Source organism: Equus caballus, chromosome 4 (assembly GCF_041296265.1).
Source record: "Equus caballus isolate H_3958 breed thoroughbred chromosome 4, TB-T2T, whole genome shotgun sequence".
Classification (NCBI taxonomy): domain Eukaryota; kingdom Metazoa; phylum Chordata; class Mammalia; order Perissodactyla; family Equidae; genus Equus; species Equus caballus.
This window is the reverse complement of record NC_091687.1, coordinates 66,395,794-66,421,827: the sequence shown is the minus strand read 5'-3', so window position 1 is coordinate 66,421,827 and position 26,034 is coordinate 66,395,794. Positions and strand designations below refer to the sequence as shown.

The 26,034-nt window shown below is 40.5% G+C and overlaps 1 protein-coding gene across 12 annotated transcripts in view; it reads left to right on the top strand.

Moving 5' to 3' along the window:
• PDE1C (phosphodiesterase 1C) overlaps window positions 1–26,034 on the top strand; it is a 602,480-nt gene that overhangs the window by 524,150 nt on the left and 52,296 nt on the right. For all 12 annotated transcript variants that reach the window (XM_023639476.2, XM_003364839.5, XM_014739137.3 and 9 more), the window contains 4 exons: window positions 5,339–5,420; window positions 8,811–8,931; window positions 10,884–11,059; window positions 19,842–20,072. In XM_023639476.2, the coding sequence (XP_023495244.1) occupies window positions 5,339–5,420; window positions 8,811–8,931; window positions 10,884–11,059; window positions 19,842–20,072 (610 nt within the window). The remainder of the gene's footprint in view (window positions 1–5,338; window positions 5,421–8,810; window positions 8,932–10,883; window positions 11,060–19,841; window positions 20,073–26,034) is intronic.

Sequence of the window (26,034 nt, the reverse complement as noted above, 5' to 3'; positions counted from 1 at the left end):
GTCATGTGATGTGTGACTCTTACCTAATTTCTGATTCTCAGAGCGTTATGGTATTTCTATCTTATGCATTTCTGTGTGGAAAAAAGTATTTCCTTTTGGCAGTCTTTTGTCAAAATATCATCTGGTTACTTTCCCTCTTACATTTTTTCTAGTGGGTTCACCAGATAATGGTTGCTTTGGCATTGCCCGCTTTAAGATATTAATCTTTAACTCATGTTTCTGTTGTAATTGATTGGGTTGTTTCTTTTGAGCAGATAAGCCGTGTTGTCAAATTCCAAAGCCAGGTGTAGCAGTTTGGGTCAGGAAATCACTAGAAGCTACTCTTCCAATTATATGTAAACCTACTACCTCCTAAGACATAGGGTTGTTTTCTACAAGAATAGCCAGAGTCTTTGATGAATATACAGTGTTTTAAAATAAAATTTTAAAAAAGTATACGGAAATAAATGTGTAGCACTAAGACTGATGTTTTCTCAAGAAGAGCTGCCACTAAAACATGTGTTTCAAGACATGAGGTCCTGAGGTTGAGGGCAAGATGACCTGTAGATTGTGGAACCGAAATCACTATTAATTCAAGTTAATGTAGTTAATTCAGTTAATTCTTGTTAATTCAAGAAGAAAGATTCACATCATGGACTCAGAGACCTCTGAGATTCCATAAAACACTTCTTTTTTTTTTTTTTTTTTTTTAAAGATTTTATTTTTTCCTTTTTCTCCCCAAAGCCCCCCGGTACATAGTTGTGTATTCTTCGTTGTGGGTTCCTCTAGTTGTGGCATGTGGGACGCTGCCTCAGCGTGGTCTGACGAGCAGTGCCATGTCCGCGCCCAGGATTCGAACCGACGAAACACTGGGCCGCCTGCAGCGGAGCGCGCGAACTTAACCACTCGGCCACGGGGCCAGCCCCCATAAAACACTTCTTATTAGCACCAGTCTCAGCTTTGTCCTCAAACTAGCAAAAGATATACTCTTGCACTGGTTATTTGGATTTTTGGAAGCAAATTACACCTATGATTACTCTGATTCTCATGATTTTAGTTTGAATGGACAGATTGTAGAAGACATCTATGTGTGTTTGTTTTTTCTTCTGAAGCTGTACACAATATCTGGTAATGAGGTGGGACTAGAGTTAACAGTGTGTTAAAGGAAGTCCTGAAGGCCCTTTATCAGAGTTTTTATTTTACCTGGTTTGTGGCCTGAGACTAATCAGATCACTCCTCTAGTTCCCAATGGTCCTATCTGTGATTTGTTTTTTGGGAGCTTGGGGGGTTTCAGGGGAAGGTTGGACCAGCTGTTTTCTTAAGGTCTTTCTGACATTAAATATTGTACCTTTCCTTCCTTTTATCCATGTCAACACATGCACACACACGTACCTCGAAGCTGTTAGATGAGTACCCCAGCAGGTACCCTACTCAGCATATGGCTGTTTCCTCTTGCAAGGTCATTGCTTGGCCTTACAGAGTAGTTCTCAAGGAACCCAATGGTATGAGAAGAACTAGAGCTTTACTGGGGTGGCCCTGTTGTATATACAAGAATGACGATCTAAATTCATCCTTAACTGAAGACTAATTTTGAGCCATTTTTCCAGAAGTTATTTTTCGAATATTAGTGGGAAGATGTTCTCCAAATATCCACTCCCCTTATCATATGCTTTCTTTGATACCACTTTTGCAATCACACCCCCTACAGCTAGGAGTATTTAATCTATTGCCAAAGGTGGATCATAGCTAACTCATACAAGTTTGAAGTATTGAAGTGTTCCCCTCTCTAGTTGTGAGAGTGAATGTGAGAAATTATTTAATATGTCAACATTTTTCCCCATAAAAAAAATCTTGTTTGCATATACATATGCTTGAATTGGATGGAAATGTGCTAGAGGCGTTGTGAAAATAACCATATTGAATTTCTTGCCTATTGGGAATGGAATGTTAGCTCACTGGACTGGAACTATTTTTTAGTAATTATGATTCAGTAAATTATTTTTATTGACTTAATATTTTAATCCAGATGCCATAAGCCAATGTAAGTAACCCATGGAGGAGAAATTTTGCCTCGGCTCTTAGCTATAGATTTTAAATTGGACAGTTCAAATGGGAAATCTCGATGGGACTGTAGAGTCTGAAAAAATTATGTTTGGAATAGTTGGGTTATATTTCAAAATATGGGCATAGCCTCAGTGCTAATAGACCAGACCTCCCATGCTTTGCTAAAAGAGCAAATACATCTTCAGTTTTATAACCATATTTTACAAAATCCAAGCCACTGCCTCAGGGTGATTTTCAATGAAATATTGACTTTAAAGAAATATAGATTTGACTCTTTGATAAATTCATGTTGTAAAAGTCTTGAGGTTCATTTCCTTTGTATTGCTGTATATTTTCATATTTTGCAATTTTTTAAATTTCCTCTGTGTTTTTGGTTATTTTCCCATTTTTATTTCTCATTTCATATATTAGTGTTTTTTCCCTTTCTTCTCTATGAAATTAGCTAATCGTTTGGTTATTTTATTGTTTCTTTTTTATTTTATAATGCCTTAATTGGTGCTTTCATTTTTATTCATTTCTCTGCTTGAGTTTATTTTGTTCTTTTGCTAACGGGATGCTCAATTCGTTTATTTTCATTCTGCCTCTTTAATATTAGAAAATATAAGGCTAGGAGTTTTTCTTTTTCTTATCATGAATTTCATAGGTTCTGATATGCAGTGTGTTCACAATTATTCTTTTCTAAATATTACATAATTTTGGTTTAGATTTTTCTTTTGCCCAAGAGTTGCTTCAGATAGAGGTGTTTTTTTTAATGTAATTTTCCAGTGGCAGCTTCCTTTGCTTTCTAATTTTGTAATTAATTTGTGGCATATTGAAATTTGATCAAAGACTTGTTTCATTGCTTGGATTTTACTGTGAAATTTGTTTGTCACCTACTATGTAATTAACTTTTGTGAATGTTCATGGCTCTTGAAAAGTATATTTATCTTCTACTTGCAGAGTACAGAATTCAAAGCACGCTATATACATCTACCTTATTAATTATCTTATTTAGGTGATTTATATATCATTTAAAAAATTTGATTGATCATGGGTTGAAAATATTGACCTCTTTAATGAAGAGGAAAGTGTATGAATAATTTCACAAGGGCCAGTAGTTATAAGGGCATACAATACTGTATCAATCAAGTTGGATTCACCTGTAGAAGTACCTTCTTCCACATTACTTTTTTTGTTGTTTTTTGGTGAGGAAGATTGGCCCTGAGCTAACATCTGTTGCCAATCTTCCTCTGTTTGCTTGAGGAAGATCTGCCCTAAGCTAACATCTGTGCCAATATTCCTCTATTTTATATGTGGGATGCCACCACAGCATGGCTTGATGAGTGGTATGTAGATCCACGCCTGGGATCCAAACCCGTGAACCCTGGGCTGCTGAAGCAGAACATGCAAAATTAACCACTACACCCCTGGGTCGGCCCCTCTTCCACATTACTTTTTGTGCATATCTTTCCAATTCATAAATGTATCTGTCCTCCAAAGGGAATTCAGTGGCTGCTGTTTTAAAATAAGCTTTTAATAGTTAAGTCCACTCAGCTCAATTAAATCCAAAGATGTAAGTGATGTGCAGATGTGGGTATGACAAGACCATAGGATAAGAAGTTGTTTAATATCGTACACTTTTTCAGTAATAAAATCCAAATTAACGCTTACATCTTACTAGTCAAGTGGTTAGTGTTCACCGCCTCTTCTACCCCATCTCCATTAAAATGTGCCAAGAAAACAACTTGTATCACTGCTTGGTAGGGAATAAGAGTGGGGTTTTTTTTTTGTTTTAGCTGAGCTATCCCACTAAACCATCAACACAACTACAATTTATGTTATAAATACTCTCCCTTCTCTTCATACTGCCCAAGTGGAAATAGCTAGGGAGTAAATTATTTTTGTCATGCTACTTGAGCAGTAAAGCAGCCCTCAGCAAAGCAAATTCGGAAACAGAGGCGCCATTGTGTCCCACGGGGTGGCTATACAGGAAGGGGCGCAGAAGGAACCAAGCCACTTCAGGACTGTTCCTGAGACCGTTGGATGTCCTCAGTGCCTTTTGTGGCCCCACTCTTCAGCTTCCTCAGACGCCCATTCCTTTTCCTTCCTTTCAATAGACATGAAATGTGTGCATGTTCTAGCATCCTTTCTCTTTGGTAACATGCCTTAGAAAGAAAAAGCTTTCAGTTTTTGAACTAGGCCTGGTTTTGAGCCAGGTTGTTGTTACTCTTTATTTACTATCAATTTATTAGTTATATTTATTATAATCAGAGTGTGTTAGATGTAAGAAATTCCTAAATGTTTCTCAAATCTTGACTTAAATATTAGAGATGCCTATCGGGAAACGATAACAGTTCTTCTTATTTATTTACATACATTTTCTCATTTAGTCCTATCATAACCTGATGATATAGGGATTATTATCCCATATTTTATAGATCATGAAACTGAAATTTATAGAGGGAAAATAAACTTCCTGTGATCACAGAGCTAGATGCCAGCCCAAGGCAGTAGCCATTAACCTAAGATTCTTTCCTGGTAAAATGAATCAGCACAGCTTCACTGCTGTAAGAAAGGTGACATATTTCCCCTTTCCTCTAGGTGTATGGCTGAAGTATTAAGGTCTGGTTCAGGTTTTTAAAATTCATCTCCATCATTATTTAGACTTTCCATAGCACTTGATTATTATCGTGATATTTTTTGCCGAGATTGAAAACGTATTGGCTAGAGAACCTTGTTTTATTATTGACTAACTTGATAAATGCAAGCAATTATTTGCTGCTTTTTTGATCTACTTTTCACTGTGGACTGAGCCCTGTGGTTAAGACCCCAAAAGCACTTACTCTTGTGGTATGTGGCTTTAGGTGGCACTTTAGAGAATAAATCCAAATCAGTCCAGTTTGAATTTGCTTCTTGGAAACTGCCCACAGCTGGGAGGGGTTCACTGGCTCAAGAAAGGCCACAGGTTGACACAGGACAGCTCAAAAACACACAGAAATTCTGACTGCAGTGTTGGCTCTAGGCCACAGAACGTGTTGCTTTTCTTATTTTCGTCGGGGGACCTATTGCTGCCTGATGAGGCTTTCTATACAACAGCATGAGCCTTTGCAGTTGGCTGGAATGATTGGACCCCAGAGGCTTCAGCCTCTTGGTGTCTTTTCTGCAGAAAAGCAGGCCCCATAAGGACTTATTACATAATGTAATTGTAATAATTAAAATGAAGACCAGGGGCCTTCGTGGCAGCTGAAGTTGTTAAATAAAATCTGGGCAGCTTAGCCTACTGTTCTTAATTTACTGTGACCTCCTGTTTTTCTAGGGTGACAGAGAAGCAGAGCTGGGGCTGCCTTTTTCTCCTCTGTGTGACCGAAAGTCAACCATGGTTGCTCAGTCGCAAGTAGGTACGTGTTTGCCAGCCCTTTGGATGGAAGGAAAAACCAGAAAGAGATGTCTGGAAGTCAGCTCCGATGCTCCCGGTGGTTCTCTGGCTGGGAACCTGGGTCTGTTCTGCTATGCTGTGCTCACGGCCTTGGTTGGTTGGGTTGATGGAACCACTCTTCCCGTCCTTCTCCCTGGAATGTGGCTGGTTCATGGGAATGTTAAACAGTGACTCTCTGCTGTCTCCATCATTTCCTGCCAAGAGAAAGAGAGGCCTCAACTTTCCAAGGTGATGACAAAAATCAGTGGCAGGAAGCCCATTCTATTTTAGCCTCTCCATTCTGTGTGCAATACTGGAAGTCTCCATGGCATTTCTCCTCAGCAATTCTTTCCCCAGCTCTGTTTCCAGGACAAGCCCCATTTCCTGAATTATCCTACTCCCAGGAATGACTCTTTTTAAGTGTTTCTTTCCTTCTTTCCTTTTAAAAAACTTTTTAGCACCTTTTTAAAATTTTTTTGGTAAGAATAACTTTTGTACTGCTAATAACCATAATATATGTACATTACAAAACTCCTCAGATATGCAAGAGGGTACTGGTGCCATATAGAAATGAAATGTCATCAGTGACCTCCACCTTGGAAGAGTCTGAAGTCGTTCAAAAAATAAATTCAACAAAGATTTATTGATTTCTTTTCCACTTGTGTTTTGAGTACTTAGTCATTTTTGTCGTAATAATGTATTGAGTCTCTGTTAAGTGTAGGGCACTGCTAGGCACTATAACAGATGTTATAAAAAAACAAAGACAAATTTGACATGTTACCTGCTCTCAAAGACATTGAGCCAGTTTTGGGTGGTGGGCAAGACATTATGAAAACAAAATCTATTAAAGTGTTACGGTGCTAAGGTGGAGGTTTTGTACGTGGTGCGACCGAGTATGTGAACCGTTAGACCCAGAAAGACTTGTGGAAGGGTAATATTTGAGGTGAGTCCTAAGAGAAAAGTAGGCAGTATTTGTGCAAATGGTGATATGTGTTAGAGGTATGTTAAGGGTAGGTGGAAGGGCATTCCAGACAAAGGATTAGCATATACTAAGCAGGGAAATTTAAAACAGCCTTGTATGGTGGGGGAATTACAGACAATTCCATGACTGGCATAGTGTGAATAGAATGAAGTGAGGGACGTGTTTAGAGAGAAAATCAGACCTAGATTATATATTATATTAAGAATAGTTTATGATTTCCTGTAGGAAATGAGGGCATATCGAAAGAATTTTAAGTAAGGTTTTAAAATGTATAAATCAATGTTTTAGAATAAGAATCAGCAACTATAGCCTGTGGGATAAATCTGACTGACCACTTGATCTTGTAAATAAAGTTTTATTACAACACAGCTAAGCTCAGTCATTTGCATATTGTCTGTGGCTACTTTTGTACCACAGTGGCAGAGTGAAGGATTTGTCATAGATATGGCCCAAGAAGCCTAAAATATTTACTATCTGGCCCTATACAGAAAAAGTTTGCCGGCCCCCATGTTAGAAAGATGTCTCTATCAGTAGCTTGGAGGATTTTGACTAAGACTAGAGGCAAGGAAACCAGCTGGGTGCCTCCTGCAGGATTTCAGGGGAGAGATGCTAAGTGTGGGAACTAAGGTAGTACAGGGACTCTCCAGAAAAGAGATGGCATATAAGATATTCTGGATTCAGCTGGATGCAAAGGTAAGGTAAAGGCAGCAATTTAGATTAAGTGGTTGGACCATGGTCCCTTTTGTAAGGGTTGGAGGGAAAGCTGATGAGTTAGTTCTGGTTCGCACACGTTGAGTTTAACTTGTGAGAAATAAAATGTGAAAATAGTGTCATCAAACACTTCACTTTCAGCTTAAAATTATACTGCAATTTGCTAGAATACAAATTTGGCTATCAGTGTTTCCTTATCAGGACACTATGGGTATTTGATTGGGACAATTCTTATTTTGCCAATTACATTATAGGACTTTTAGCATCCGTTGTTACTGGGCATTAAAGGCTAGTATCACCCCCACCTGAGTCATTGTGAAAACCAAATAGGCATTTGTACATTTCCAAACACCATATTTCCTTCGATTGATATTTCGTTTCCTTCCAGCTTTCGTGTGGCTTTGTAAGGAATTACTACCAGTAGTTCCAGATCATATATTTTCTCCTGATGAGTCACAGAACATTTGGGTATTTTTGAGCTGTTGAGACAGTCACTCTAGCTCAATGTGGCAATCTCTCAAAGGTATCATTCCAGAATGACTCCTTTCCCAGTTTCTAACCCTGTTTCTTCCCACTCTGCCCTCTCCAATTCAGATGTGTCCCTGTATCTCAAAGTCAGCAGATCTAAGACTGATCCCATCGTTTTTCTCCCCAGCCACATTCTCCCTCATCATCTCTGTGTTCTCTGCTTTGCTGTTGGAGTCTCTGACAGATCCAACCTAGAGGCAGTACCACTTCCTGCTGTGCATGTATCTGTGCCTCCATTGTATTCCCACCTTACAACAGCATGGGATCCCACCTTCTTTACCTTGTCTTTCAACTATTGTAACAGCTTGTGAAATGATTCTCCCAGCCTCAGGCCCTGTTGTTCTCTCCTATCCATCGTACCAGGTTAATTTTCCCAAAGAACATTAAAAAAATCTTATTACAATGCTGCCCAAACATCTTGAGGGGCTTCTAGTGCCCATCTAAGTCCCAAGCCTTTATCCTGACACTTAGAAGCCTTCCTCCCTGAGCTGGTGATGACCTGAATTCTCAAGCTTTCCCTCCCCAGCTCCAAAAGAATCTCTAAGCCCCAGTCATTCTTCAGACACATCCTGCACTTCTTGCCATCCTTGACACCTTGCTTATTCCACCTGCTCCACCTAGAGTGAAGAGCCGTAGGGCTCCACTCAAACATCACAACCTCTATAAAACTGTTCGCAGCTCTTTCCACGGGAGGGAAAATATCCTCCCTCCTTCCCTTCCCAGGGGCATTTATTTGGGCTTCTCATTTGGCCCTTTCCATATACTCAAGAGGTCATTTTTGAGCTCAATTGGTCTCTCCTATAAACTCCTTGAGGGCAGGCAGGTTGTGTTATGCATCTTTGTCTTTCATTCAGCACCCATCACAGCGTTTATTCCATGGTGGATGTTGAATATGTATTTCTTAAGCACTTTATTGGGCTATCTACTGAAAAGTCATAGGAAAGTTATATAGGAGAAATGGAACTGACTCATAATATTCAAATCAAAGAATATATTAAATGAATAAGACCAATCCATTCTCTCCTAATCTGATGTGGAGCTCCTATGTAGATGAATTTTAAAAGAAAAATATGACTCATCAGTTTCCATGGGAAAATATGGAAAGGCCCATTTAATATGTAGTTCCTCTGAAGCACTGCTGTTTCTCTTCAGGTTTTATTGATTTCATTGTGGAACCCACCTTCACTGTGCTCACGGACATGACCGAGAAGATCGTGAGTCCGTTAATTGATGAAACCTCTCAAACTGGTGGGACAGCACAGAGGCGTTCGAGGTCAGTGGAGAAACTTGTCAGATTGGCCTGTCCTTGAGGGCAGAATTCTTCTTTTGGAAGGGGTAGGGATGGTATTTCATAATGATGTTTGCCCTACCTCCTTATAAGAGAGATGTCTGCCTCTTTCTTCTTTTCAGAGGAGTTGAAGTTGTACTCTCTGTACTTTCCAGGCTGGCCTGGAAAGGAGTGACCAAGGTCCAAATCATGACCGGCAGGTCCTCGGTACAGCCCCCTGTCCCATTCTCTCTCGGTGCCTTTGCTCATGGCAACACCGATAACTCTGCTTTTACCTGCTGTGCCCAGACAGTCCTCGCTCCAATACTCCAAAAAGAAAGTACCACTGATCAGAATTATCACAAGAAATGAAAATGATTTTCCTTTCTAGGTTCTGGAAGAAAATGATGTAGAGAAAAAAACGGTGAAATTTTAAATCGCCTTCTGCCACAGCATCATTATATTGAGCATAGATTAGTAGTTAAAGAGTATAGGCTCTGGGGCCAGCCCCATGGCTTAGTGGTTAAGTCCAGTGCACTCCACTTCAGCGGCCCGGGTTCACGGGTTCAGATCCTGGGTGTGGACCTACACCGCTTGTCAAGCCATGCTCACATACAACATAAAGGAAGATTTGCACAGTTGTTAACTCAGGGCTAATCTTCCTCAAGCAAAAAAAGAGGAAGATTGGCAACAGATGTTAACTTAGAGTGAGTCTTCCTCACCAAAAGAAAAGAAAAACATCTAGCCTCTGGAGTCAGATTGCTGGGGTTAAACATCCTGATCCCATTGCTTCTTAGCTGTACAATCTCAGGCAAGTTGCCTCAGTTTCCTCATCTGAGAAAATGTGGATTATAATACCCATAGGTTTCAGGGAGGATTAAATGAGTTATTCAGTCTATGTAAAGCCCTTAAGACAAGGTCCAGCACAGAGGAAGTGCTAGTACGATAAAGCTGACACTTAGTCTTTATTCATGGTACTACTGTTAGTGGTACCTGGCTTTGACATAAAGGAGAAAGGAAAGAAATAAGGCAAATAGAAAAAAGAGAAGAAACGATCAAGAGAAGGAATAAATAGGGAAAAGAGAAGGCAAGAGGAATATTAAGACAGTGGGACCCTAGAGATGCTCAAGGTGGATGTACTCAGTCAAGGCTGCTAACAAGGAGGACTGACGCCCCCTGCTGAGTCCCACAGCCCCACAGCTCTGCAGCATTGGGCTGAAACGTCCTCTACTTATCTGCTCAGCCTTAGTTGTCATTCAGTGGGTTTCCATTCATGTCAGTCACTGCTTTAGCCATCTAGAAGTGTGTGGTACTTCTTTAAATTTACCCAGAAGGATGACACTTTCCCTATTTGCAAAGTTGCCTATGTTAAAGATTACAGTAATGTTCATATTTACAAAAGGTCTCTTGCACAACTGATCTCCCACAATCTCCAAGCCATCTGTGCCTCTCCACCTCCCCCCAGGAACGTAAGGAAATCACCTTCCCCTGGCCTTGGGGATCCTGGAATCAGAGGCACCCAAGTACAGGGGGAAGTGGAGCTGGAGAGAAAGAGGACCAAGTGGTTGGGTAACTTGGAATCATGGTCATTGTGGAAGCGGGTGGGTGAACTGTGGAACCAAGTAGAAGTCTAAGTTCAAATTAGTTAATTTCAGAGAGTAGAGAACAAAAAATTCATGTGAGTGGATCCTAGTCATATTGAAAAAGAGAAGAGACCAAGCAACAGAAAAGAAATATGGAAATATTTCATGAGGCCAAAATCTTGATTTTTTTCCTGCTGAAGATACAGAATTTCCCACCAGTCACATATGGAAAATAAGATAATCACAAGCCTCAGGACCCAGGAATTTCACAGCAATAACTTGATGAGCACTAACTGCTCCTCTCGTGGGCTTCCTCGTTGGCATACATTGTCAAACATTAACCTTCCTCTTTGGTGTGATATTTTTGTCCTCCAGTTTGAACAACATCAGTTCGGCAGATGCCAAGCGATCAGGCGTCAAGAGCACTGGCTCAGAAGGAAGTGCCCCGATCAACAATTCCGTCATCCCTGTTGACTATAAGAGTTTTAAAGCCACGTGGACTGAGGTGGTGCACATCAACCGGGAGCGATGGAGGGCCAAGGTGCCCAAAGGTAACATGCCCCCGGGTTATCTTCCAGGAGACCTGTCCAAACCACTCAGCACCCACTCCAAAACAAGGCTTTGCCACCCCTGATTTTAAGTGTTGCAAATGAATCACAATCTTAGGATATAGATTCAAATTGCTGAAAGTTAGAAGCTACCATCTTTTGCTCTTCATTCTATCTGAAACTCAAGGATGATAGAATGGTGCAGACGGCCAAGCTTTTTGACAGCATGACCTTTGTGCTACGTGACTGAACTCCTTTTCTTGGGATGAAGATTCTACAGAGGATGGGTGTTGTTATTTCTTGGTTTCTGCTGAACCATCTTGTCACTATTATTTCATGTCATGTGGCACAATTATGAGGCTTTTATTCCTTTTTTTATTTAAGTAAAGCCTGGCCGGCAGCCACCTCGGCCATTATACTCGGATAGAAGGAGCTTTCATTTCCTCACATGCATTTTTATCTTCCGTTCATGTTCACAATGTCCCTTCAGTCATCTCAGACTCGTCTTCTGAGATGAAGGTAACTTGCAGGTGAACAGAAATTCACTGAAGCAAACATCATCAAAATTCAGATCAGAAAAGTTGTGACTCTTGGTACTATACACAAGATACGATTGAAGTGCATTTGTTTCTTGAAAGCTGACGTTCCTTTGTTCACGTGTGCGTTTGTGTTTATTGAGCATGTGTTACACGATCAACACACCCTACATGCTCGTGCTATCGTCTAGGTCAGGACACATACCTGGGAGAAGGGATATGAAGCTGTGAGGCCTGATTCCAGGGAGGGACACAGTCCTGGATGGCTCTTGGTGCCCAGTGAGGGGCTGATCCCAGTGGATTTTGTGGAGGTGAGCCTTCAACAACGGTTTTTGCTAACATCTATCAAGTGCCTACTGTGTGTCAGGCTCTGTGCTCCAAGAAGGGTGCAGAGATGAGTAATATACATCCTTGTTCTCAAAGCTGCTAGTCTCTTTTGGGGAGGGAACGTTACTATAGAGTTTCTGTCAAAGGAATAAGAGGAGTTCGGTCAAGGCCTTGCACTCATCGCCAGCACCCACGGGCTCTGAGCCCCAGATCCTTATAGCAACAGGCAAGGAGAATTTTAGCCCCAGACACAACACCCCACACTTTTATCCACCCTGTGTCCATGGAAGTGAGAAAAAGGGTGGGAGTAGCCAGGCAGAGCATGTTCTGGCAGTCTTGATCCCTCATATATTGGGGGGCTACTTCTAGAGTGGGAGAGAAGAGACCTCACTGTTGGAATTATTCAAAGGCCAATTATTCAACCACTGTGACTTGTCCACAAAATCCTATCCAAGTGGCTGCTCATTTCAGGTAGGGCAAAGGGTTTATATTTATGGCACTTTTGAGGCATAATTGGGCCTTATCATTTTGGGACAGATGTTGCACCCTGAGCTGTGGAGGGAGCCCACGCCTCTTCCGTATTTTAAGTTTAGCCTCTCAGTCTATTCATATACTTTAGACATTGAAATCCTCCTTGTTGGCAGGCATTGCAAGCAGCGATGGCAGCTACTGCATCATCTCAAAAGAAGTACACTCATAATCAATTACACTCATTACACTTGAAAATCCAATTCCTGACAACACGCAATTTGAAGAGGTACTTCAAAATAATTTGTTTGCAATTATCTGGCTTCCTAAAATTACCCTCTGAAACTGATCACCTTGGGGAGCATTAAACAGTTTCTTTTCCAAGGGAAAACTGGCCCTTTAAAAATAACTGATAAATAAGTGCTAATGATTCTAAACTCTGTTAGGTATGCTGATAGAGATATGCTTAAGCTATTTTGGAAGAACAAAGGGGCTTATTGCTAACCCTGCTTGGAGTGTGTGGGAAGGCATCTTGTAACCAGGCCTTGAAGGATGCCTGGGGTTAAGCCCTGAAGGAGGGATTGTATTTGGAAACGGGGAATAAGGAGAAAGGGGATGGATGAAGGCACAGAGACTGAGTTATTTGTATTTTGTGAGAGGATGGTTTAGGTATCAAAGCAAATTTCCATCAGTGGGGAAAGGGGAGAATTGAATCTCTATTTGCCCTGTGTGCTCCTTGACCAATTCAGGTAGATTCTTTGAGAAAATTCCCTTTTGGGGATGATAATACGTATCATGGAGTTGATGCAAACAATGGAAATAATGCACATAAAGCACTGAAAACAGAACCTGCATGTGGTTAGTGCCTGATACTTGGTAGCTGTTATTTTAACACATTGGAAAAGAAAGTTAGAGGTGCGAGTGCAAAGTTGAGATGATGTGTTAAGAAAAAAAACTATAATATTTTATATCATTTTCAGCCTCCTTAGTAATGCTGTCAGCTGGTTGGCAGGTTTTAAGAAATTCAGTTGGCATCTGTTTTTCTGCTGGTGTCCAGTTTGTACTAGATTATTCCAGGCTGTTCTACTCATGTTCTTTTTTTTTTTTTAAAGATTGGCACCTGGGCTAACAACTGTTGCCAATCTTCCTTTTTTTTTTCCCCCAAAGATTGGCACCTGGGCTAACAACTATTGCCAATCTTTTTTTTTTTCTGTTTTTATCTCCTCAAACCCCTCTTGTACACAGTTGTATATCTTAGTTGCACATCCTTCTAGTTGTGGGATGTGGGACGCTGCCTCAACGTGGCCTCACGAGCAGTGCCATGTCCGCGCCCAGGATCCGAACCCTGGGCCACTGCAGTGGAGCGCGCAAACTTAACCACTCGGCCACGGAGCCGGCCCATACTCATTGTTCTTTTTCACCAGAAAACTCTGATTTCAAGAGAGCCTGCCCTGCATGGGGCACTCGAACATATGTTGTTATTGAATTGATGAGAAATGGGATTGGATCTAAAATCTTGGTTTTATTAACCTACTTGATTTGCAAAGCTAGTTGTTAGGAAAGATTAAACCAACATTTTTTTACAGCTCTTATGGCTGAAAATCATTATTCCGTTACAAAGATGTGTAGGAATAACAATTTGCAAGACTGATCAATATTGATCAATTTGTATGCAGTATTTAATACTTTTCAAACATTTTTTTCTGGTATAAGAATAATATGTGTTTAGGTTACAGGGCTGAAATATAAGTAAAATATATAAAGAAGAAAATAAAAGTCACTCATAACCTCTCCAGCCAGATAAAACTATTGTTGAAATTCTGACATAATTCTTTTTGATTTATTATGCATATATATAAGTAAAAATTTTCCCCATAAATTGAGATCATAGTATAATATTGTCTTGTATTTTACTCTTCTGTTTCTATTTTGAGCATTTTATTCTGATACTGAATATTCTTAGAAAGTATGATTTTTTTTTTAAAGATTGGCTCCTAAGCTAACAACTGTTGCCAATCTTTTTTTTCGTTTTCTACATTTTCTCCCCAAATCACCCCAGTATATAGTTGTGTATTTTACTTGTGGGTCCTTTTAGTTGTGGCATGTGGGACACCGCCTCAGCATGGCCTGACGAGTGGTGCCCTGTCTGCGCCCAGGATCCGAACCAGTGAAACCCTGGGTCACCGAAGCGGAGTGCGCAAACTTAACCACTCAGTCATGGGGCCAGCCCCAGAAAGTATGATTTAAATAGTTACATTGTGCATAATATCGTAGTTGAACCACTCGGTTTTTACCGAGCATTTTGGTTTTCAGGTCTTCATTATTGTGTACAGATGGTCCCTGACTTATAATGATTTGACTTAATTTTTCAGCTTTACAATGATGCAAAAGTGATAAGCAGTCATTAGAAACCATACTTCGAATTTTGGTCTTTTCCCGGCTCACGATAGGCGATACAGTACTATCTTGTGATGCAAGGCAGCAGCAGTGAGCCACAGCTCCCAGTCAGCAACGGGATCTCGAGAGTGAACAACGAAAGCACTTACAACCATCTGTCCCCATTCGACCATTCTGTTTTCACTTTCAGTACAGTATGCAATAAATTACATAAGATTCAACACTTTATTATAAAATAGGCTTTGTGTTAGATGACTTTGCCCAACTGGAAGCTAATGTAAGTATTCTGAGCATGTAGGCTAGGCTATGATGTTTGGTAGGTTAGTTGTGTTAAATGCATTTTTGACTCACAATATTTTCAAGTTGCAATGGGTTTATAGGGACGTAACCCCATCATAAGTCGAGGAAGATCTGTATAACATTGTTATGAACATACAAGTTCAAAAGTCTTTGAGCCTACCTCTATTTATCTGGGATAAATTTCTAGATGTTGAATTCCTCTGTCAAAGTAGATGAAAAATTTTAAAGCTTTTGATATAAGTTATCAAATTCTGCTTTGGAAATTTTTTTTTTTAACCAGTGTTTTCTCCCAGTAGAAGTATAGGGAGAGTACCTATTTCCCTATATTTTTCCTTTCTTCATGTTTCCCATTAGGATGTTTATATTTTTATTATTGATTCATAGTAACTCTTTATATATTAAGGATGGTAATTCTTCAGTTGACAAAATATCTTTCAATTTCTGCCCTACCTCAGTTTTTCATATGCCTTTTAAGTTTGCTTATAATCTGTTTTTATACATCCTATTTTTATTTCACTAAAGATTACCTTTACATTCATTATTGAGTTATGTCTCTATCAATGTAGATGTCAAATAGTATATAATGATACTCCTTTGCAAATACTGAGAAATTTATTGGATTTTTACTTTATTTCCTCTGTCATTACTCAGTTTTTATTGAAATGATATGAGATTTCAATCTAGGTGATTATAAGCAAATTGTTATTTTATAATTAACTTATCCTTTAATATTATTTTTAATATTTGCATCAAGTTTTATATCTACCTTAACAATTATTTTTATTTAACACTAAGATTTACTGGTTTTATTGTACTTCATTAACATGTTTTCTCGTTCTTGAGTTTTTAATATTGATTGAATTTTTCTGTCAGTTGGAGCACTTCTTTGGCTGAAACTTTCAGAAAGGTCTTGTCGGAATACCTTCTGAGTCCTGAGAAGCATAGAAATACCTTTCTGTTGTTCTTATATATAATTGAGAGTTGTCTATTCAAAATTCATATAGTATTTTGGTTGTTTTTTTTTCATGAGTCAATTTCTCTCGTTTTCTTTTTCTCTCCTTGTTTGTGGGTAGTTTAAATAGGCATTTCAGAAAATTATATCAAGGGACAACTAGCCCAATACCATTTTTATCCAGGAGCCTATGGTATCATTATTCCAAAAGACAAATTAAATGGAGAAATCAATGTATTTCTCCAAGACTGCGCAGACATTCAAGGTGGGGTAGAACCAGCTCTCAGGAAGAATGTAGCTTGTGGATCCTGAGGGCTCTGCTCTACCTTAACTCTATAGCTGCCTGCTTTTGGCCACTTTCATAATGAGTCAGTCACATCATCACAGATGGTCTAAAATGGAAATAAAGAAGAAGTGGGATCAAGCTACGATGTTTGGTTCCTGCTAGTCTAGAAGCCTATGAGTGCCAGAGGTGTTAGATCTAAGACCTGAAAGTTAATCCTCTCTCTATATGTCATCATTGGAACCTGTTAGCACGTACAAATTAATTGTGCTCTTCCCTCCTTTTTCCCGTCGTAGGAAAGTTTTATGTGTCTTAATAATTTCACTCAGAAAATATAAAGGAATCTGGTACAGCAGAGCAGTTGTACCTCCTGTAAATTTGTTTTCTTTTTTCTATGTTTGCTTGTTTTTGTCTACTTATTTTAAGTAGTACCACTGGGCGCTGATGGCTGATCACACTGATATCAGATATTTCATAGATACAAGAAAGAGACAGAAGTAGAGTAGAGAAGTTGAAGAACATTGGGGAGTCACCGTTGGGAACACAATTGCTGCAGGAAAAGGAATCATGTAGCGGGGCAGGCTCATACTGGATCTGACTATGATGTCAGAAGAGCTACCATTCGTTAATCTAAATGTGAATTGCCTGCTGTCAGCTGTAGTTGAGCAAAAATGGATTTGTTTCTGAGATGTACCCCCCCGCACCAGTTTTTTTTTGCTAGAGTTTCCATAGAAAATTGGTCTGACTCAGTTGTCAGATGAATTTTTCTTGCCCAGATAATATTTTATGCTCTGTTGTAGCAAACCGCAGTTTAACACCTTCAGCTTTTATCAAAATTACTTTTAACTTGGGGATATTTTGAATGTTGAAAGTTTGCTACAGATTCACTGGAGGTTCTGGGAGGGGATTATAAATCATTTTACCTGATGCCTGAGTATGAGTGAATTCTCCTCCCCTTTGCCTCAGTTTCCCTCTCTATAGTAAGCACAGTCATCTTTTTACTCACTGAATTAGTGGTTAGGGAAATTAACATTTGTCAAATGACTAACTCCTCTGGATAGGACTTCAGACTGTGTACACTTTCCATATTTTACACCAGTCTAGATTGCTGACAATGGAATATGTGCAAGTCAGGTTGTGTGCTTCATTTAGTCAACGAATACTCCATGAGCATCTGATATGTTCCAGGCACTGTACCAAGCATTGGGAATTCAGTGATGGAGATGACATTTGACCTTTGTCCTTGGGACACTACAGAAGGATGGGGGAAGTCTGGATGAACTTTCTAGGGGCCCGCAGTCTGCTGAGAATGCCGTCTCACCATCTTTTTCTTCAAGGGCATTCTTTTACTCTTTGGTTGTATCTTTCTTGTATCTTTCTGTAAAAGTCAGAAGACATTATACTATATATGCACATAATTATGTTATTTTGTAGAAACATCTTTCCTTATCTTTTCATTGTAAATTATAAATACATCCTGTTGGAAAGTAGAATGTCACAAAACACTGAATGGCAAACATTTAAAATTTAAATCAATGCTTGTCAACACAATCAATGCTTGTGTGTTAGAATCATCTGGAGAGCATTTAAAATATCCTATTCTTGCCCCTTTCCCTCCAGCATCTGATTTAATTTGTCTGGAGTGAGGCCAGGGCATTGGTTTGGTTGTGTGGATGGATAAATCAATGAAAGGATGAATAAAAACTTCATAATATAGTAAGGAGGACATCTGAGCCAGGGAACTATAGGGACAGGAAAAGTAAAATGAACCCAGAGATCACAGACAGCCACAAAATGCAATGCCATACAGCCCAGGAACATGTGTACCTGGACCACGTTTCGGCTTTGTACCCTTTAGCAGCCAAAACAAAGAGAAACGAACACATGCATAACCACTCTGGTGCCCATTAGGTTAAAAACAAAACTTTTTGTCTGTGAAAGCCAGCTTTTTTCAGGGCCAAGACTAACCAAGGGAAGTAAAGAGGACCCCTGATAATGAGGTGTGGGACATTTTGAACACATCTAAGGACAAAATGCAATAATGCTTTTCATAATGGAGATTGATGGCTCAGTCTAGAAGGCCTTTTAAGTGAATTAAATGCTAAATGGGATGAATCTTTAGACTGAAGGCAGGACTGGTCTGTTAGGTGCCTTCCATTTATGTCACTTCCTACAACGCAGCTCCACTTTATTGCCTCCAAGGCCCTGAATGATGTCAACCCTGCCTATCCTTGGTCATTTGACCACATCGTCTGTTACTAACTTTGCTAAATTTATGTTAGCCTTACTGGCTAACTCAATGTCTCTTGAATATACCAAGCTCATTCCCACCCCATGGTCTTATGTTTTTTCTTTCCTCTGCCTAGAATTTCCTCTGATTACTGCATGGCTAGCAATTCATCATTTAGGATTTGGTCAAATGTCACCTTCTTCAGCTCCTTATGTAATGCCACCTCCCTCCCTATCCTGATCACGTTCCATCATATTACTCTGCTTTACTTTTTTGCAAAGCCCTTTCACCATCTAAAATTATCTCAGTGGTTTGTTTGCTTAATAACGGTCTTCTCTGCTCCATAAGTCTTATTGCTTGCTGCTATCTTCCCAGTGCCTAAAATGTGCTCGACATGTAGCTGCTCAATAAATATTAGTTGAATGAATGAACCAATTTTTTCATGAATGCTTGGCCATAGGCACTTATGCTGTGTTTTTGGTTAAACATAAAGCCAGACCCTTTCATAGTCAACTGAATTGGAAATAAGGCTGACATTGTCTCAGTAAGGAAGAAAACACAGACCAGGGTAGCAGGCCAAACTAAAGGCCACCTCTCATCTTGTGGACGGTTTGAAGACCGTGTTTTTGTCAGCCTTAATTATCCTCTTCCTACTTTTCAATTCACAAACAGTGGCCTGAAAGTGTATTGTTCTCATGGTGTTTATTTTCCCTTTTTTTTTTGTAATCAATTGTTTATGTTTAAACTCCAGATCCGAAGCAAATGTACATGAAACTCCAATTTTTACTGTGTCTGTGGGCAATTTTCATAATGTCTCTGAGCCTCGATTCCACATTTGTAAATTAGGGTTACCATATTAGTAGCTGCCACATAAAGTTGTTTCGAGAATGAGAGGAAGTAATCCTTGAAAAGCACTTAGCTTAATCCCTGATATGGAGGACACACTCAAGAGAAGCTATTGATCATAATAATAATATTAATAATGCCAGTTACAATATTGGTTTATTAATTATTATTATCCTTATTATTACTTCTTCCCTGCTTCTTCTTCTAATCCACTGTTTTCACAAATGACATCAGTATGAACTGGTTTTATTGGTTTTCTGTATATACATACCAATCTGACTTGAATTAACCAAAAATATATCCCAAACACTCAGTAAACACCTTGGGTCATTTTAGTGTATTAATTCCCGGTGCAAATACTTGCTTTTGTTCAAAGAGGCAATTCTCCTAATGTCCTGACCTCTTTTTATCTTTTCTATGCCTTTCCTAACTTGCCACGGCTGCAGAGGAGAAGGCCAAGAAGGAAGCGGAGGAAAAGGATCGCCTGGCCGCAGAGGAGAAGCAGAAGGAAATGGAAGCCAAAAGCCAGGCTGAAGAAGGCGCAGCTGGCAAAGCTGAGAGAAAGACGTCTGGTGAAACTAAGAATCAAGTCAGTGGAACCCGCACAAACAAAAGCGACAACCCTCGTGGGAAAAATTCCAAAGCGGAGAAGTCTTCAGGAGAAAAGCAACAGAATGGTGAGTGGAACTGTGCTGGTGAAAGGCTCTTTTTGGGCTGTTAAGGACATGATGAATGGAAACTGGCAAACAACTGCCCCTCTGAGGACGGTTCACTGGGCGGGGCTTCCCTGATCAGCCAGCTGCTGCTGATTCACCTCACCGGGCTGTGGATCCCGTTAGGATCCCAGCAAAAGCAGCCAGAAGCTTGCTTGGGCCATTCTCTCCGGGGAGATTAATTCCTTTCGGGCCCTTCCCAGCTGTCCTGGAGACTCTAGCCAGTGTCTGCCTACCCACTGGGTAAATTAGTATTAACAATCCCAGCACATTACTGAGTGCTTACTGCCAAAATGAGTGAGTGGAAAGTCAGGCTTCCCTTATGCACCATTCCCCTAGCAGGGCCGGGCTGCAGGTCTGCCTAAGGTCTCTTCCTGCAGAAGATGTCTACACATCTGTAGGTGAATAAATGCACATTAGGGTCACCTTGGACCGAAGGGTTTCCTCGGATGCAGGGCTTTCAGTTTTAAAACCAGAAAAGTTCCAGGCGAACTGGGATGAGCTGCTCACCATCTTGTGCATACAGTTGATGATTTCTTATATTTAATGAAACAAATATGTCCTGGTTAACAACTGTGTGCCAAGCACTGTGGTTGGCACTGAGATTTTAGAAATAGAAAGGCCACAAGAAGTGCACAGTCTCACAGGGGATATGGACATCCTCAGAAATAATGCTGAGCAAGTAATGGTGGTGGCATGGCACATAAAATGCCCAAAGGACAGGTGCAAAAAAGAGGCATTGGCTTTGTTGGGTCTGGAGGTTGCAGGATGGAGTAAATGTCAAAGGAAGCTTCAAGAGGAGGTGATTGATGTCTGAGCTGGCTTTTAAATGCTGAGCAGAGCAGATGGGAGGCAGGGACTTCTCACCAGAGAGAGCAAGAAGAGCGAAGGCGCAGGGGCGTGGAGTTGGTTACCCTGTTTTCAGAAGAACAAGAAGTTCAGAGTCTCTGGAGCTTTCAATTGCCAGGTTGTGGCAAGGTAATTCAGCAGCCCAGCAGACCTGGAGTCAAGTCACAGCTATGCCTCTCACTTCTTGGTGGCCTGGGCCAAATTCCTTACTTTCCACTGCCTCTGTAAAATGTTTATAATAATACCTGCTCACAGCAGGGGCCACTTGTGAACTTCTAATGATAATGATGATAGCAAAAACAACAAAGACAATAAAACGACTAGAATAGCATTTATTGACTATCCATCAGATGCTGTTTTAAGTTCTCTCTTTACATCTTCATTCTCTTACCTGCCTGGCAGGGCCGGGTGATCTACTCTGAACCATGCTCTACTATTATCCTAGATAGCCTGGGTAATTAGAAATGCGGAGAAAGTGCTATAGCGCGACACTCTCCCATTATTTTTCACAGTTAATATATATAGCATGTAGAGTCAGAAAACAATATTCTAATACACATAATAATGATAATGGCTCCTATCATGTTCTAAGAACTTTGCATAAATTCCCTCAGATAACCCCTGTGACACCCCAGGAGACAGGGAAGGCTGTCATCTGACTTGTCCAGCCCCTCAGCAGCCTGGTTCTAGAGACTGTTGATAACTAGTTTGCTTTGTATTCAAGTGCATCGTAGTCCAGAAAATACGTTCAGTTCAATACGAATTTATGATACACCTGCTGGAGTTTTAGAGGGCAGTGCAAAACACCCCACTGCCCTTCCTGAGGTCAAAACCAACTGAGAAGGAGGTGCTGGAATCAGAGAGTCAGTGATCAAAATGTCAGCTCCACTGCACCTGGAGCTGAACTGGAAAATGCGGACCTGGTCAGCTGAGCATGGGCCTCTTCACACGTCTGCCCTGAACTGAGCTGAGCAAACCAGACGCTGACAGAGCAGCGGGCTCAGGAGGTGTCCCCTCACCTCCATCCTAGCACCCAGCAGGCTACTTCTGCAGGGACAGAAAAGGTGTGTGTCTCGTGGAAAACACATCTCAAAGACGGCTGGGGACTGGAGAAATGGGCTGAGCTGTGCATACTCAACTCCTCCTTCTATATGAGTCTCTCCTTCCCACGGGAGCACTATGTAAGGGCTGGTGAGAGAAGCAAGATGTGTTTCTTCCCTACTTTTTTCTTTTAGGAAAGTGGGTTAAAAATGTCTTTCCTTTAATAAAAACAGCCATTATAATATCATTAACATTTATTGAATGCGTGACAGGTGCCAGACAGTGTACATGAAATTTTACCTACATTAAATCATTTAAAAATCCTAATAAAGGGCCCGTCCATTGGCATAGTGCTTAAGTTCATGCATTCCGCTTTGGCGACCCAGGGTTTGCTAGTGTGGATCCTGGGCGTGAACCTATGCAACACTTATCAAACCATGCTGTGACAGGCATCCCACATATAAAATAGAGTAAGGTGGGCATGGATGTTAGCTCAGGGCCACTCTTCCTCAGCAAAAAAAAAAAAAAAAAAAAAAAAGGATTGGCAGTGGGTGTTAGCTTAGGAACAACTCTGTGAGGTAGATAGACTCCTTTACGTTTTCTGATGTGGAAACTGAGACTCAGAGAGGTTATGTCACTTGTTTGAGGTCAAGCAACCACCAAGTAGAGATTTCAGGTCAAATTCAGGTCTATATGAGTCCAAATTCTATATTCCATAACCAGCATGTCCCTATTATTTGCAAGTTTCCTACTCTCTCCTATTGAGGAGAGTAGGAAATCAGAGAAATATTGAAACTTAGCTCCTGTCCACAAGAAGCTTATAATCTGTTTATTCCAGGGGATGTCACACCTTTTCTGTAAAGGACCAGGTAGTAAATATTTTAGGCTCTGTGGACCATTCAGTGTCTGTTGCAACTACTTCACACTGCCATTTTCTCACAAAAGCAGCCGCAGATCGTATGTAAACAAATGAGCGTGGCTGTGTTCTAATGAAACTTTATTTATGAAAATTCAAATATGAATTCTATATAATTTTCATGTCATTAAATATTCTTCTCTCTTTTTTTTTAGCCATTTAATAATATAAAAAGCATTCTTAGTTTATGGGCCACATAGGACCAGGCATTGGGGCCAGGTTTGGCCCATGGGCCATAGTATGCCACCCCCTGGTCTGGTCAAGGAGAGAAACCATTGAAACCAAGGCCGGTCACGAAGAAGCTCATCACTTCTACAAGAGAGGTTTAAATGAACACCCAGAGAGGGCAGAGGTGGCAATAAGTTATTTTGAAGACAATTAGGGGGAAAGCCTGAAAGAAACAAACAGAAGCCTCAGTCTTCAACTAGGTTGGGTTGATTTCACAGCTGTGTTTATTTCCCAAAGTGAGCGATAGTGTACCATTTCTCTTAAAAATTAAGTATTAAATAAGAAGTGGGAAAAGAAATCAATTTAGAGCAATAATAAGAAAGGCTAATGGTGGTGCGGGACTGTGTTACAGCAGCCTAATTAAAATGATTTATAACTGCCCAGAAAGACTCTCTTGTTTCCCCCTGTTTATTGAATAACAGCTCACATTGGCCATTACTCCATATATAACCCGTGGGAAATTACCTAATGGATTGTGTTCAGGGAACATCATCAGACAAACGTGTCACTTTCCCAGCACCCCTCTTTGTGGTCGCCTAAAATACTTCCAGGATAGAGCTGAAGAACATTGGTTAAGTGGAGTTCTATAGGTTTAGTCTCCTATCAGCAATTATGGGATCCCCTAAGCTTTGTTCTCCATCAAGGCACATCCTCTCTCAGCCTCCCCAACACTGACTGAGGAGAAGGCATTCTGCCATGGGCTGCTGGCTAGCATCCAGCAAATAAAACTGCTCCTGCTGACTCCTGGAAAACATCCTGTTCTTGCTGCAGCTGTGGGTAAAGCTCCAGTCCAGGGAAACGTTGAAGGTTTGAAGTATTGTGAAGGTTCATTTAGGAAAGAAAGATCCTTTTCCTGCAGGGAATTAATTTGACAAGAGGGCTTAAGATCCTTGAGTCTGTCTCTGGCGTCCTTGAAACAGGGAAAAGCCAGTAGTTTCTGAACTGATTCGTGGGCCCTCCAAAGGAATCCATCTGTTGGCCAGTGGTGGTGGTGAAAAGTGATGATCACGTCCTTCACTTAAGCTCCTCCTGCTTGTGCCCTGGCCAGAGTCAACTCCGCTTCTCCTTAGTTCCTCCGGCCAGTTCATCTCATTTCAGAATCAACAAAAAGAGGAAACTTGGAGCCTTTATTGACTCCTGACTTAGCTTGGGCTTTGTCAAATCCCATTAAAAGTATTTGCTTTGTAGAATACATCACAACCCAGAATGGTCTTGAATTATCCATAGGTAATCATTTCGTTGTAAGTCTGTAGGCCAAAGGCATTTAGGAGATGGCAATGGTAAACAGAAGCCTGAAATCTAAAATTTACGCTTCATCAGGAAGCTGCAAAATATAATAGTTGGGAGGTTAGCCTTGAGAACCAGCCTCATCTGTGTATACTGTAGTAGATTACTCTCTCTGTGCCTCAGGTTCCATAGCCGTACAATGGAGATGATACGAGTTTCACATCTATTTTCCGCAAGTTGCTTTAAGCAGAATCACTTTGTCGAAAGATCAGTTGGCCATTTGTCCAAAAACTGTCAGACAGATGTCTTAAACCAGATCTGCAGTGGCCAACCAGAGCAGTTTTGCTGCTAGAGGGAGATGCACATGCAAGGTTAGGGGCAGCGGTGGGGCCCAGGTGGTCTGAGAAACAGGCGGGCGGGCAGGCCACTGCACTCAGTGCAACTGGACTGACCAATGTGTGACAGAGTGGCTGCAGGGAAGTCGAGGAAAAACTCAAACTTGAAAAACATCTACAATCATTTGATGAGATTGTTATTCAGCAAATTGATCATTTAGTGAATTAATCTTTGATGAATCCGCCCACTATCAGTAATACTACCTCCAAAATGGGGTTGTTATAAGAATTTAATGAAATGATGCACGCAGCATTTAGCACGCTGCCTGGCACAAGGAAAACAAAAAAGATACTGTCTTGCTCCTACCTTGGAGCACTGCTCACTCCTTCCTGGTTGCAACATTGTTAGGGTCTTTTTGCTTCACTAAGTACCAGTATTTTAGTAGCTAATGTATTTCTTGGCTTTATGCAGGCTAAAAAGAAAGCTGCTGTTAGTAAGATTGGTGAGAAAAATATTCAAAACTTGAGAATGAGGCTAGGGGAGGGGGTACCATGACCTTTCAAGGTCACACTGGCATACAGTTGAACAGACCTGCCCGAGAATTATTTAATTGTCTATCTTAGACAAGGGTCAGCAAAGTTTTTCTGTGTAGGCTCAGGTAGTAAATATTCGTGGCCTTGCACGTCTCTGTTGTAACTATTCACCTCTACTGTTATAGCATGAAAGCAGCCACAGACAAGGTATAAATGAACATGTGTGGCTATGTTCCAATAGAACTTTATTTCCAAAAACAGATAGCAAGCCAGATTAGCCCATGCGCCATAATTTGCTGACCCCCTTTTTAGGAGAACATGACTGTATTTAACTTTGTCATTTACTGTTTGAATCAAGCCTAGATACTGTGAAGTTATGTGCCAACTTGTAGATTTTTGACTGGTGGAGGCGATAACCCCAAAGGTTGTGGTTTTATTGCCCTGTGGAACATAACCAATTTTGTCTCTAACCTAGTAATGTTATTTGAACATATTTCTAAAATGCCTCTAAAAACCCATTTCCTTGAAGGCTCTTGGGACCATCCTAACTATCTCCCTGGTTCCATCATAAATGAATTAAGTAAGTTTTTGACACATGTTCATTCTATATTTGTATGCATGGTGTTTATTAACTTTTACAAATTGCATTTTGACCAGCTCATTAGTTAGAATATCATTTATAGCTCTGTTTTATAGTAACGACTGTCGCTGAGTGATCTACCAGATTTCACATTCAATACCTTAAATAAAGTTGTCCTTATCTTAAGCCTGTAAAGTAGGTATTATTACCCACATT